Below are 14,731 nucleotides of genomic sequence, written 5' to 3' on the forward strand. Positions count from 1 at the left end.
ATGGCCTCAGTCCATCTGTCCATAACATGTCCTCAGTCCGTCATAATATGGTCCCAAAGCTTCTTATTATATTAGACTGTGTGGGTGGAGCTAGACTGTGTGGGTGGAGCTAGACTGTGTGGGTGGAGCTAGGCTGTGTGGGTGGAGCTAGACTGTGTGGGTGGAGCTAGACTGTGTGGGTGGAGCTAGACTGTGTGGGTGGAGCTAGACTGTGGGTGGAGCTAGGCTGTGTGGGTGGAGCTAGACTGTGTGGGTAGAGCTAGACTGTGTGGGTGGAGCTAGACTGTGTGGGTGGAGCTAGACTGTGTGGGTGGAGCTAGGCTGTGTGGGTGGAGCTAGACTGTGTGGGTGGAGCTAGACTGTGTGGGTGGAGCTAGGCTGTGTGGGTGGAGCTAGACTGTGTGGGTAGAGCTAGACTGTGTGGGTGGAGCTAGACTGTGTGGGTGGAACTAGACTGTGAGGGTGGAGCTAGACTGTGAGGGTGGAGCTAGACTGTGTGGGTGGAGCTAGACTGTGAGGGTGGAGCTAGACTGTGTGGGTGGAGCTAGACTGTGTGGGTGGAGCTAGACTGTGTGGGTGGAGCTAGACTGTGAGGGTGGAGCTAGACTGTGAGGGTGGAGCTAGACTGTGTGGGTGGAGCTAGACTGTGAGGGTGGAGCTAGACTGTGAGGGTGGAGCTAGACTGTGTGGGTAGACTGTTTCTTGTAAAGACTTCCCTTATTACATGAATGTGTTGTTATGTGTTCAAGCATTGGAGCGAGGGCTCAGTTTACCTGTGATGAGGACCATGTGCTGCAGGGCTCCAAAACCATCACCTGTCAGAGGGTGGCTGAGGTGTTCGCTGCCTGGAGCGACCACAGACCTGTCTGTAAAGGTGAGGCCCTCTTCCTGGTACATCTAATATAGATAACTGCTGCCTGGAGCGACCACAGACCTGTCTGTAAAGGTGAGGCCCTCTTCCTGGTACATCTAATATAGATACATGCTGCCTGGAGCGACCACAGACCTGTCTGTAAAGGTGAGGCCCTCTTCCTGGTACATCTAATATAGATACATGCTGCCTGGAGCGACCACAGACCTGTCTGTAAAGGTGAGGCCCTCTTCCTGGTACATCTAATATAGATAACTGCTGCCTGGAGCGACCACAGACCTGTCTGTAAAGGTGAGGCCCTCTTCCTGGTACATCTAATATAGATAACTGCTGCCTGGAGCGACCACAGACCTGTCTGTAAAGGTGAGGCCCTCTTCCTGGTACATCTAATATAGATAACTGCTGCCTGGAGCGACCACAGACCTGTCTGTAAAGGTGAGGCCCTCTTCCTGGTACATCTAATATAGATAACTGCTGCCTGGAGCGACCACAGACCTGTCTGTAAAGGTGAGGCCCTCTTCCTGGTACATCTAATATAGATAACTGCTGCCTGGAGCGACCACAGACCTGTCTGTAAAGGTGAGGCCCTCTTCCTGGTACATCTAATATAGATACATGCTGCCTGGAGCGACCACAGACCTGTCTGTAAAGGTGAGGCCCTCTTCCTGGTACATCTAATATAGATAACTGCTGCCTGGAGCGACCACAGACCTGTCTGTAAAGATGAAGCCCTCTTCCTGGTACATGTAATATAGATACATGCTGCCTGGAGCGACCACAGACCTGTCTGTAAAGGTGAGGCCCTCTTCCTGGTACATCTAATATAGATAACTGCTGCCTGGAGCGACCACAGACCTGTCTGTAAAGGTGAGGCCCTCTTCCTGGTACATCTAATATAGATAACTGCTGCCTGGAGCGACCACAGACCTGTCTGTAAAGGTGAGGCCCTCTTCCTGGTACATCTAACATAGATACATGCTGCCTGGAGCGACCACAGACCTGTCTGTAAAGGTGAGGCCCTCTTCCTGGTACATCTAATATAGATACATGCTGCCTGGAGCGACCACAGACCTGTCTGTAAAGGTGAGGCCCTCTTCCTGGTACATCTAATATAGATACATGCTGCCTGGAGCGACCACAGACCTGTCTGTAAAGGTGAAGCCCTCTTCCTGGTACATCTAATATAGATACATGCTGCCTGGAGCGACCACAGACCTGTCTGTAAAGGTGATGCCCTCTTCCTGGTACATCTAATATAGATAACTGCTGCCTGGAGCGACCACAGACCTGTCTGTAAAGGTGAGGCCCTCTTCCTGGTACATCTAACATAGATACATGCTGCCTGGAGCGACCACAGACCTGTCTGTAAAGGTGAGGCCTTCTTCCTGGTACATCTAATATAGATACATGCTGCCTGGAGCGACCACAGACCTGTCTGTAAAGGTGAGGCCCTCTTCCTGGTACATCTAATATAGATAACTGCTGCCTGGAGCGACCACAGACCTGTCTGTAAAGGTGAGGCCCTCTTCCTGGTACATCTAATATAGATAACTGCTGCCTGGAGCGACCACAGACCTGTCTGTAAAGGTGAGGCCCTCTTCCTGGTACATCTAATATAGATACATGCTGCCTGGAGCGACCACAGACCTGTCTGTAAAGATGAAGCCCTCTTCCTGGTACATGTAATATAGATACATGCTGCCTGGAGCGACCACAGACCTGTCTGTAAAGGTGAGGCCCTCTTCCTGGTACATCTAATATAGATAACTGCTGCCTGGAGCGACCACAGACCTGTCTGTAAAGGTGAGGCCCTCTTCCTGGTACATCTAATATAGATACATGCTGCCTGGAGCGACCACAGACCTGTCTGTAAAGATGAAGCCCTCTTTCGGGTAAATCTAATATAGATAACCGCTTTGATTAAACCAGGGCCTGTGGATATATGCAGATTCTAATGGTCAATCCTTTACCTCTGTTTAATATTGTACGATAGCAGAGAATATTACACCAGCAGGCCTTTACACAAGGTATTATTCCCTCTCTGCATTTATACATCTCACTCCTGTCTCTTGTTTCAGTTAAAGAGCTGCAGAACATTGACTAAACATGACATTTTCTAGTATCCCATTTAAACATCTCAGTCCTGTCTCTTGTTTCAGTTAAAGAGCTGCAGAACATTGACTAAACATGACATTTTCTAGTCTCCCGTTCATACATCTCACTCCTGTCTCTTTTTAATTTTTCCATTTTTTTATTTAACCTTTATTTAACTAGACAAGTCAGTTAAGAACAAATTCTTATTTACAATGACGGCCTACCAAAAGGCAAAAAGGCTTCCTGCGGGGACAGGGGATTAAAAATAAAGTAAATAAAATATAGGGCAAAACACACATCACGACAAGAGAGACAACACAACACTACATAAAGAGAGACATAAGACAACAACACAGCATGGCAGCAACACATGACAACACAGCATGGTAGCAACACAACATGACAACAACATGGTAGCAACACAACATGACAACAACATGGTAGAAACACAACATGACAGCAACACAGCATGGTAGCAACACAACATGACAACAACACAGCATGGTAACAACACAACATGGTAGCAACACAACATGACAACAACATGGTAGAAACACAACATGACAGCAACACAGCATGGTAGCAACACAACATGGTAACAACACAACATGACAACAACATGGTAGCAACACAACATGACAACAACATGGTAGCAACACAACATGGTAGCAGCACAAAACATGGTACAAACATTATTGGGCACAGACAACAGCACAAAAAGCAATACATCACACAAAGCAGCCACAACTGTCAGTAAGAGTGTCCATGATTGAATCTTTGAGTGATTGAGTCTTGTTTCAGTTAAAGAGCCGCGGAACATTGACTAAACGTGACATATTATAGTCTCTCATTTAAACATCTCACTCTTGTCTCTCGTTTCAGTGAAAACGTGCGGATCGACACTCCAGGGTCCATCGGGGATTTTCACCTCTCCCAATTTCCCCATCCAGTACGAGAGTAATTCCCACTGTGTGTGGATTATCACTGCTAGTAACCCCAATAAGGTATGGTTTATATGCTTAAACCTTTACCTGTCAGCTCTCTCCTATGCTCTCCTAGTCTCTCCTAGTCTCTCCTATGCTCTCCTAGTCTCTCCTCTCTCCCAGTCTTTCCTATGCTCTCCTAGTCTCTCCTAGTCTCTCCTAGTCTCTCCTAGTCTCTCCCAGTCTCTCCTAGTCTCTCCTATGCTCTCCTCTCTCCCAGTCTCTCCTAGTCTCTCCTATGCTCTCCCAGTCTCTGCTAGTCTCTCCAAGTCTCTCCAGTGCTCTCCTCTCTCCCAGTCTCTCCTATGCTCTCCTAGTCTCTCCTAGTCTCTCCTAGTCTCTCCTAGTCTCTCCTATGCTCTCCTAGTCTCTCCTAGTCTCTCCTAGTCTCTCCTAGTCTCTCCTATGCTCTCCTAGTCTCTCCCAGTCTCTCCTACTCTCTCCTAGTCTCTCCTATGCTCTCCTACTCTCTCCCAGTCTCTCCTAGTCTCTCCTAGTCTCTCATAGTCTCTCCCAGTCTCTCCTAGTCTCTCCCAGTCTCTCCTAGTTTCTCCCAGTCTCTCCTAGTCTCTCCCAGTCTCTCCCAGTCTCTCCTAGTCTCTCCTAGTTTCTCCCAGTCTCTCCTAGTCTCTCCTAGTCTCCCCCAGTCTCTCCTAGTCTCCCCCAGTCTCTCCTATGCTCTCCTAGTCTCTCCTAGTCTCTCCTAGTCTCTCCTAGTCTCTCCTAGTCTCTCCTATGATCTCCCAGTCTTTCCTAGTCTCTCCTAGTCTCTCCTAGTCTCTCCTATGATCTCCCAGTCTTTCCTAGTCTCTCCTAGTCTCTCCTAGTCTCTCCTATGCTCTCCCAGTCTCTCCTAGTCTCTCCTAGTTTCTCCCAATCTCTCATTGACATTGAAGTCATTATCTATGCTTCACATTACCATGTGTTAGCTAACGTTACCTAACGTCATTAGGATAATTATGCACTGTTCCTGCATTGCTAATTCAAAACAAAAATTACGTGAAAACACTGCAGGCATAGGGTGCGTCACAAATGGCACCATTTTCCCTATTTAGTGCACTATGTTTGACCAGTGGCCATTTGGTAAAGTGCACTACATAAAGAATAGAGTGCACTTTGGGACGCTGTGCTGTCCTTCCCCAAAGCACAGACACTACAAGGTCCTAGAGAACAACAGAAGCATGTTTCCGTCATGTTTCGCTGTTGGCATCGACAGAAATGTGACACGCGTGACATTTCAAAGCTTTAATCTGAGCTCCGTGTGGACGAGGTAGAAATACACTTAAATACAACAATATTCTGCTCCACCGTTTTTCTTCATTCAGATTAAGCTTCCCTGCATGTGTCCCGTTATATGTTAAAAGCTTCCCTGCATGTGTCATGTTATATGTTAAAAGCTTCCCTGCATGTGTCATGTTATATGTTAAAAGCTTCCCTGCATGTTTCATATTATATTCAGTTGTGTTAAAAGCTTCCCTGCATGTGTCATGTTATATGTTAAAAGCTTCCCTGCATGTGTCATGTTATATGTTAAAAGCCTCCCTACATGTGTCATGTTATATGTTAAAAGCTTCCCTGCATGTGTCATGTTATATTCAGTTGTGTTAAAAGCTTCCCTGCATGTGTCATGTTATATGTTAAAAGCTTCCCTGCATGTGTCATGTTATATTCGGTTGTGTTAAAAGCTTCCCTGCATGTGTCATGTTATATGTTAAAAGCTTCCCTGCATGTGTCATGTTATATGTTAAAAGCTTCCCTGCATGTGTCATGTTATATTCGGTTGTGTTAAAAGCTTCCCTGCATGTGTCATGTTATATGTTAAAAGCTTCCCTGCATGTGTCATGTTATATTTGGTTGTGTTAAAAGCTTCCCTGCATGTGTCATATTATATGTTAAAAGCTTCCCTGCCTGTGTCATGTTATATGTTAAAAGCTTCCCTGCATGTGTCATGTTATATTCGCTTGTGTTAAAAGCTTCCCTGCATGTGTCATGTTATATGTTAAAAGCTTCCCTGCATGTGTCATGTTATATTCGGTTGTGTTAAAAGCTTCCCTGCATGTGTCATGTTATATTCGCTTGTGTTAAAAGCTTCCCTGCATGTGTCATGTTATATGTTAAAAGCTTCCCTGCATGTGTCATGTTATATTCAGTTGTGTTAAAAGCTTCCCTGCATGTGTCATGTTATATTCGCTTGTGTTAAAAGCTTCCCTGCATGTGTCATGTTATATTCGGTTGTGTTAAAAGCTTCCCTGCATGTGTCATGTTATATTTGCTTGTGTGTATGGTTAAATTAAGGGAGGAGAGTAGCTCGGTCACAGTCAGCTACGGTGCTTCCCAAATAGCAACCTATTCCCTATATAGTGCACTACATTTCATCAGGGCTCATATGGCTCTGGTCAGAAGTTGTGCACTATATAGAAAATAGGATGCTATTTGGGATGCATCGTAGGTGACCGTGACCAGAAGATTCATAAAAAGGGAAGACAGAAAGGCAATTCATTATTTCAGTCAATAAACTCATCTCAAATTGCATCTTTGCATGATTGCTTCTCAATATTTGATTTGTGTTCTGAGGGGGATTGTCAGATCCGTGCCATTAGCGATCTGTAAAGTCCTCCCTGAAGACCATTTGCAGTGCTTCTGGTTTGAACAATTCATGGGCTCTCTTTTGGTTGAGAGAAACGCACATGCCCCGCTCTACTTGAGGAAATTCATCCGTTTTGACAGGACTTGTTTAGGATTCATTTGGTTTCTTTGTGTTTAATCGAATCGTCTTTCACTCGTTGTGAACTGAAAGCTGTGGGCGGATATTTAGTAAACATCAGAAAATGACTTGAATGAATATGATTCTAAACACTGTCCCAAAGGTGTGTTTATGCGAATCAGCAGCTGGTACATTTTAGTCATTTAGCAGACGCTCTTATCCAGAGCGACTTACAGTAGCGAATGCATACATTTCTATTTTTTTTTCTATTTTTTTTTTCCATACTGGTCCCCCGTGGGAATCGAACCCACAACCCTGGCGTTGCAAACGCCATGCTCTACCAACTGAGCCACACGGGTAGTAAGTCTGTTTATGAATGTGACGTGGGGTAAATGTCCGATGACTCTCTGTTCACATGCTGTGACTTGATGATGTAATAGCAGTGCATACAGTGCAGTAGCTGGGATGGATTGTGTTTCTGTTATCTTCCCTTACGCTTTCTGTCAGCGGTGGATTAGCTGTCTAATAGCTGTTTACCAGATACCACGTCCTGTTATACAGCCAATCAAATGAACACACTGTTTATTTCTGCTGAAAAAAATAATAATAATTCAAGTCAAATGATACATTCATTTTACTTTTTTTGTCATTTAGCAGACGCTCTTATCCAGAGCGACTTACAGTAGTGAATGCATACATTTCATAAAAAAATTTTCTCCGTACTGGTGCCCCGTGGGAATCGAACCCACGACCCTGGCGTTGTAAACACGTTGCAAACACCATGCTCTACCAACTGAGCCAGACGGGACCAGATCGGTTGTTATTGTAAATAAGAATCTGAGAAGAATTTTGTTGTCCAATGAATAATAACGTGTATATAATATAAATGAGTGTAAAATACGTTGTCAGTATATGTTGTAATCGGTAGACTTCAACAGGTTATCCAGATCAACTTTGAGGAGTTTGACCTGGAGATCGGCTATGACTCGTTAACCATCGGAAACGGAGGGCAGGTTGGAGACTCCAGAACAATAATACAGGTGTAAGTATTATACTCCAATTATCCTCACATCCCACAACCAAATCTAGCATGATCTAGATTAGTCAGATTATACTTAAATAAACATGTCTGTTGTTTGATGGTTCCAATTAAGTCCACTTACATTCCACGTTGTTATAAAATGTTAATATTAACTCTAACTAATAAACATGTTTGTTGTTTACAATAATGACTTATTGTCAAGTCTTTCTTTACATGCCTGGTTGTTTAAAAAAAGGTAAATAGCTTTTACGTTAACCCTGTGTCTTATTTCAGTTTTTGTATTTAACCTTTATTTGGACAGATAAGTCAATTAAGAACAGATTCTTATTTACAATAACAACCGATCTGATTGGCTGAAGGGCAGTATTGTGACGGGCCATTGGTTTGTATTGTGCTCTTATCTGCAGCCTGACAGGCAGCTTCGTGCCTGACCTTATTGTCAGCATGTCCCATCAAATGTGGCTCCACCTTCAGTCTGATGAGAGCGTGGGCTCTATCGGCTTCAAGATCAACTATAAAGGTACAAACACTATCAACCTCTTTAACCCTAGACACAGTATACAGTCCTCCTCTGTGCTGATAACGATAAAATGTTGAGATACAAACGCTATCAAACTACCTTAGCCCATGCCTGTCCCAGACCTGTCCCCAGCCCCTATCCCCAGCCCCTATCCCCCAGCCCCTAGCCCCCAGCTCCTAGCCCCTATCCTCAGCCCCTATCCCCAGCCCCCAGCTCCTAGCCCCTATCCCCCAGCCCCTAGCCCCTATCCCCAGCCCCAGCCCCTAGCCCCAGCCCCTATCCTCAGCCCCTATCCCCAGCCCCTAGCCCCCAGCCCCTAGCCCCTATCCCCAGCCCCTATCCCCAGCCCCAGCCCCTATCCCCAGCCCCTATCCCCAGCCCCTAGCCCCCATCCCCAGCCCCCTTCCCCAGCCCCAGCCCCATATCCCCAGCCCCTATCCCCAGCCCCTATCCCCAGCCCCTAGCCCCCAGCTCCTAGCCCCATCTCCTATCCCCAGCCCCTATCCCCAGCCCCTAGCCCCCAGCTCCTAGCCCCTATCCCCAGCCCCTAGCCCCCAGCCCCTATCCCCAGCCCCTATGCCCAGCCCCTAGCCCCTATCTCCAGCCCCTAGCCCCCAGCTCCTAGCCCCTATCCCGAGCCCCTATCCCTAGCCCCCAGCCCCTAGCCCCCACCCCCTACCCCAGCCCCTATTCCCAGCCCCTATCCCCAGCCCCTATCCCCAGCTCCCAGCTTCTTGACAATAGCCCCTGCACCAGACTACCTCCATCCCAGACCTGGCCCAGGACCAGACTACCTCCATCCCAGACCTGGCCCAGGACCAGACTACCTCCATCCCAGACCTGGCCCAGGACCAGACTACCTCCATCCCAGACCTGACCCAGGACCAGACTACCTCCATCCCAGACCTGGCCCAGGACCCAGACTACCACCATCCCAGACCTGACCCAGGACCAGACTACCACCATCCCAGACCTGACCCAGGACCAGACTACCTCCATCCCAGACCTGACCCTGGACCAGACTACCTCCATCCCAGACCTGGCCCAGGACCAGACTACCTCCATCCCAGACCTGGCCCAGGACCAGACTACCTCCATCCCAGACCTGGCCCAGGACCAGACTACCTCCATCCCAGACCTGGCCCAGGACCAGACTACCTCCATCCCAGACCTGGCCCAGGACCAGACTACCACCATCCCAGACCTGGCCCAGGACCAGACTACCTCCATCCCAGACCTGGCCCAGGACCAGACTACCTCCATCCCAGACCTGGCCCAGGACCAGACTACCTCCATCCCAGACCTGACCCAGGACCAGACTACCTCCATCCCAGACCTGGCCCAGGACCAGAGACCCTATCAGACAGATAGTATCAGTATCAAACAGATAAAGGACTAACATTTGACTAATCCCTCTCTTTCTCTGACAGAGATTGATAAGGAGAGTTGTGGGGACCCAGGCACACCTCTGTATGGCTTCCAGGAGGGCAGTGGGTTTCTGAACGGGAACGTGCTGCGGTTCGAGTGCCAGTTTGGCTTCGAGCTGATTGGAGAGAGGATGATCACCTGTCAGAACAACAACCAATGGTCTGCTAACATCCCCATGTGCATATGTGAGTATGTTCATTGTTTGAAATGCCATGTTAAAACACAGTCATTCTGTGGAATGTTTTTCATTTTTTTTAAATAAGTAAGGAAATACATTATTACCCTTTTCAGGTTTTACATCCCATATGTAACAGAGCACCATGTTGTGCAGTATGTACAGTATATTTATAGGACAACCCTCCCATCCTGCATCGGTGGAATACCTTAATGAACATATGTTCATGAGTGAACATACAGTATAACATAGGAACATGCGAACATAAACATTTCTACACCTAACCCACTCCTTTTCCTACTCCCACAGTCCCATGTTTCTCCAACTTCACGGCGGCCGTGGGCACTGTGCTGTCCCCTGACTACCCAGAGGGCTATGGGAACAACCTGAACTGTGTGTGGATCATCATCTCTGAACCCGGCAGCCGGATCCACCTGGCCTTCAACGACTTTGACCTGGAGCCTCCATACGACTTCCTCACCGTGAAGGACGGAGACCAGGTAATGGATTGATTGAGACTAGGTAATAGATTGATTGAGACCAGGTAATGGATTGATTGAGACCAGGTAATAGATTGATTGAGACCAGGTAATAGATTGATTGAGACCAGGTAATGGATTGATTGAGACCAGGTAATGGATTGGATTGATTGAGACCAGGTAATGGATTGGATTGATTGAGACCAGGTAATGGATTAATTGAGACTAGGTAATAGATTGATTGAGACCAGGTAATGGATTGATTGAGAACAGGTAATGGATTGATTGAGACCAGGTAATGGATTGATTGAGACCAGGTAATGGATTGATTGAGACCAGGTAATGGACTGATTGAGACCAGGTAATGGATTGATTGAGACCAGGTAATGGATTGATTGAGACCAGGTAATGGATTGATTGAGACCAGGTAATAGATTGATTGAGACTAGGTAATGGATTGATTGAGAACAGGTAATGGATTGATTGAGACCAGGTAATCGATTGATTGAGACCAGGTAATGGATTGATTGAGACCAGGTAATGGATTCATTGAGACCAGGTAATGGATTGATTGAGACCAGGTAATGGATTGATTGAGACCAGGTAGTGGATTGATTGATACCAGGTAATGGAGTGATTGAGACCAAGTAATGGATTGATTGAGAACAGATAATGGATTAATTGAGACCAGGTAATGGATTCATTGAGACCAGGTAATGGATTGATTGAGACCAGGTAATGGATTTATTGAGACCAGGTAATGGATTGGATTGATTGAGACCAGGTAATGGACTGGATTGATTGAGACCAGGTAATGGATTGGATTGATTGAGACCAGGTAATGGATTAATTGAGACTAGGTAATAGATTGATTGAGACCAGGTAATGGATTGATTGAGAACAGATAATGGATTAATTGAGACCAGGTAATGGATTGATTGAGACCAGGTAATGGATTGGATTGATTGAGACCAGGTAATGGATTGGATTGATTGAGACCAGGTAATGGATTAATTGAGACCAGGTAATAGATTGATTGATACCAGGTAATGGATTAATTGAGACCAGGTAATGGATTGATTGAGACCAGGTAATGGATTGATTGAGACCAGGTAATGGATTGATTGAGACCAGGTAATGGATTGATTGAGACCAGGTAATGGATTCATTGAGACCAGGTAATGGATTGATTGAGACCAGGTAATGGATTGATTGAGACCAGGTAATGGATTGATTGAGACCAGGTAATGGACTGATTGAGACCAGGTAATGGATTGATTGAGACCAGGTAATGGATTGATTGAGACCAGGTAATGGATTGATTGAGACCAGGTAATGGATTGATTGAGACCAGGTAATGGATTCATTGAGACCAGGTAATGGATTCATTGAGACCAGGTAATGGATTGATTGAGACCAGGTAGTGGATTGATTGATACCAGGTAATGGAGTGATTGAGACCAGGTAATGGATTGATTGAGACCAGGTAATGGATTCATTGAGACCAGGTAATGGATTGATTGAGACCAGGTAATGGATTGGATTGATTGAGATCAGGTAATGGATTAATTGAGACTAGGTAATAGATTGATTGAGACCAGGTAATGGATTGATTGAGAACAGATAATGGATTAATTGAGACCAGGTAATGGATTCATTGAGACCAGGTAATGGATTGATTGAGGCCAGGTAATGGATTGGATTGATTGAGACCAGGTAATGGATTGGATTGATTGAGACCAGGTAATGGATTGGATTGATTGAGACCAGGTAATGGATTAATTGAGACCAGGTAATAGATTGATTGAGAGCAGGTAATGGATTAATTGAGACCAGGTAATGGATTGATTGAGACCAGGTAATGGATTGATTGAGACCAGGTAATGGACTGATTGAGACCAGGTAATGGATTGATTGAGACCATGTAATGGATTGATTGAGAACAGGTAATGGATTGATTGAGACCCAGGTAATGGATTGATTGAGACCAGGTAATGGATTGATTGAGACCAGGTAATGGATTGAGACCAGGTAATGGATTGATTGAGACCAGGTAATGGAGTGATTGAGACCAGGTAATGGATTCATTGAGACCAGGTAATGGATTGATTGAGACCAGGTAATGGATTCATTGAGACCAGGTAATGGATTGATTGAGACCAGGTAATGGATTGATTGAGACCAGGTAGTGGATTGATTGATACCAGGTAATGGAGTGATTGAGACCAGGTAATGGATTGATTGAGAACAGATAATGGATTAATTGAGACCAGGTAATGGATTCATTGAGACCAGGTAATTGATTGATTGAGACCAGGTAATGGATTCATTGAGACCAGGTAATGGATTGATTGAGACCAGGTAATGGATTGGATTGATTGAGATCAGGTAATGGATTAATTGAGACTAGGTAATAGATTGATTGAGACCAGGTAATGGATTGATTGAGAACAGATAATGGATTAATTGAGACCAGGTAATGGATTCATTGAGACCAGGTAATGGATTGATTGAGACCAGGTAATGGATTGGATTGATTGAGACCAGGTAATGGATTAATTGAGACCAGGTAATAGATTGATTGAGACCAGGTAATTGATTAATTGAGACCAGGTAATGGATTGATTGAGACCAGGTAATGGATTGATTGAGACCAGGTAATGGATTGAGACCAGGTAATGGATTGATTGAGACCAGGTAATGGAGTGATTGAGACCAGGTAATGGATTAATTGAGACCAGGTAATGGATTAATTGAGACCAGCTAATGGATTGATTGAGACCAGGTAATGGATTGATTGAGACCAGGTAATGGATTGATTGAGACCAGGTAATGGATTAATTGAGACTAGGTAATGGATTGATTGAGACTAGGTAATGGATTGATTGAGACTAGGTAATGGATTGATTGAGACCAGGTAATGGATTGATTGAGACCAGGTAATGGATTGATTGATTGATAATTGATTGAGTAGCTAGTCAAAGGGGAAGGGCATCATGGAGGTTTTTAAATCACTCTAAAAAACCCAGCGTTTCAGCTTGGCCTGAAAGCTTCCTAGCTTTATGTTAGTGATTTCATACATCCTTTCTGGGATTTTAGGTTATTTTAGTTCTTCTCTTATTTCCTCTTGGTTTGTGGTTAATTCTTTCATCTTCTTGTTTTACCAAAAAAGTGAGTGTTGTTTAAGTGTTATTGTTTATTTGAATAGTGTTGTGTTGTTTAAATGCTCCCCCTTTAAATAAATAACGTTTATTAAAATACCATGTGGTTGTACCAGACGGGTTCGTCCATCCTGGGGAGATACTCGGGTGCCGAGGTGCCCTCTCACTTCAGCTCCAACAGCAACATACTACAGCTGGAGTTCCAGGCAGACCACTCCATGTCCGGAAGAGGATTCAACATCACCTACAGCAGTCAGTACACTACTTTATTATTACCGTGTCGTACAAGTGTAACGCGGGTCGTATAAAGGGGAGCAAGGTGCGGCGTGTAGAGTGCTCATATTTACTTTAATGAAAACACTTAAACAAAAAAACGACAGCCAACAGTTCCGTCAGGTGATAACTCACAAAACGGAAAACGACTACCCACAAAACCCCATAGACAAACCCCAACTTAAATATGATCTCCAATTAGAGGTAACGAGGACCAGCTGCCTCCAATTGGAGATCAACCTAAATAACCCCAACACAGAAATAGAAAAACTAGAACTCAAACATAGAAATAGAAAACATAGAAAAACACAAAACACCCCCTGTCACGCCCTGACCTACTCTACTATAGAAAATGACATCTTACTAGGGTCAGGACGGGACAACAAGTCACATGTATTTTTTGGAGAAGCCATTGATGACCAAGTGTACGGTCTTGTGAGTCATTGTAACCCCACTGGTAAAATATGTTGAATTAGAGTTCGTTCATTGTCATATTTTGTTTTGCGAGGCAAACTGTTACAAGGCAGTACTACTAGATCTGTCACAAGTCTCTTACCGTTAGGTCAGTCACCCAAAGGATGCTGGTAGATCTGTCACACATCTCTTATCGTTAGGTCAGTCACCCAAAGGATGCTGGTAGATCTGTCACACATCTCTTATCGTTAGGTCAGTCACCCAAAGGATGCTGGTAGATCTGTCACACATCTCTTATCGTTAGGTCAGTCACCCAAAGGATGCTGGTAGATCCACATCTCTTATCATTAGGTCAGTCACCCAAAGGATGCTGGTAGATCTGTCACACATCTCTTATCGTTAGGTCAGTCACCCAAAGGATGCTGGTAGATCCACGTCTCTTATCGTTAGGTCAGTCACCCAAAGGATGCTGGTAGATGTGTCACACATCTCTTATCGTTAGGTCAGTCACCCAAAGGATGCTGGTAGATGTGTCACACATCTCTTATCGTTAGGTCAGTCACCCAAAGGATGCTGGTAGATCCACA

General features: G+C 45.2%; 1 protein-coding gene across 1 annotated transcript in view; it reads left to right on the top strand.

Annotated features, from left to right (window-relative positions):
- Nucleotides 1-738: 738 nt before the first annotated feature.
- The window catches only part of LOC106592657 (CUB and sushi domain-containing protein 3), a 369,408-nt gene continuing 355,415 nt past the window's right edge, over nucleotides 739-14,731 (top strand). The window contains 7 exon segments of the mRNA XM_082968525.1: nucleotides 739-874; nucleotides 3,848-3,969; nucleotides 7,591-7,694; nucleotides 8,102-8,214; nucleotides 9,645-9,827; nucleotides 10,127-10,317; nucleotides 13,574-13,709. Of these exon segments, the coding sequence (XP_082824651.1) occupies nucleotides 739-874; nucleotides 3,848-3,969; nucleotides 7,591-7,694; nucleotides 8,102-8,214; nucleotides 9,645-9,827; nucleotides 10,127-10,317; nucleotides 13,574-13,709 (985 nt within the window).

Source organism: Salmo salar, chromosome 02 (genome assembly GCF_965601325.2).
Source record: "Salmo salar chromosome 02, fSalSal1, whole genome shotgun sequence".
Lineage (NCBI taxonomy): Eukaryota > Metazoa > Chordata > Actinopteri > Salmoniformes > Salmonidae > Salmo > Salmo salar.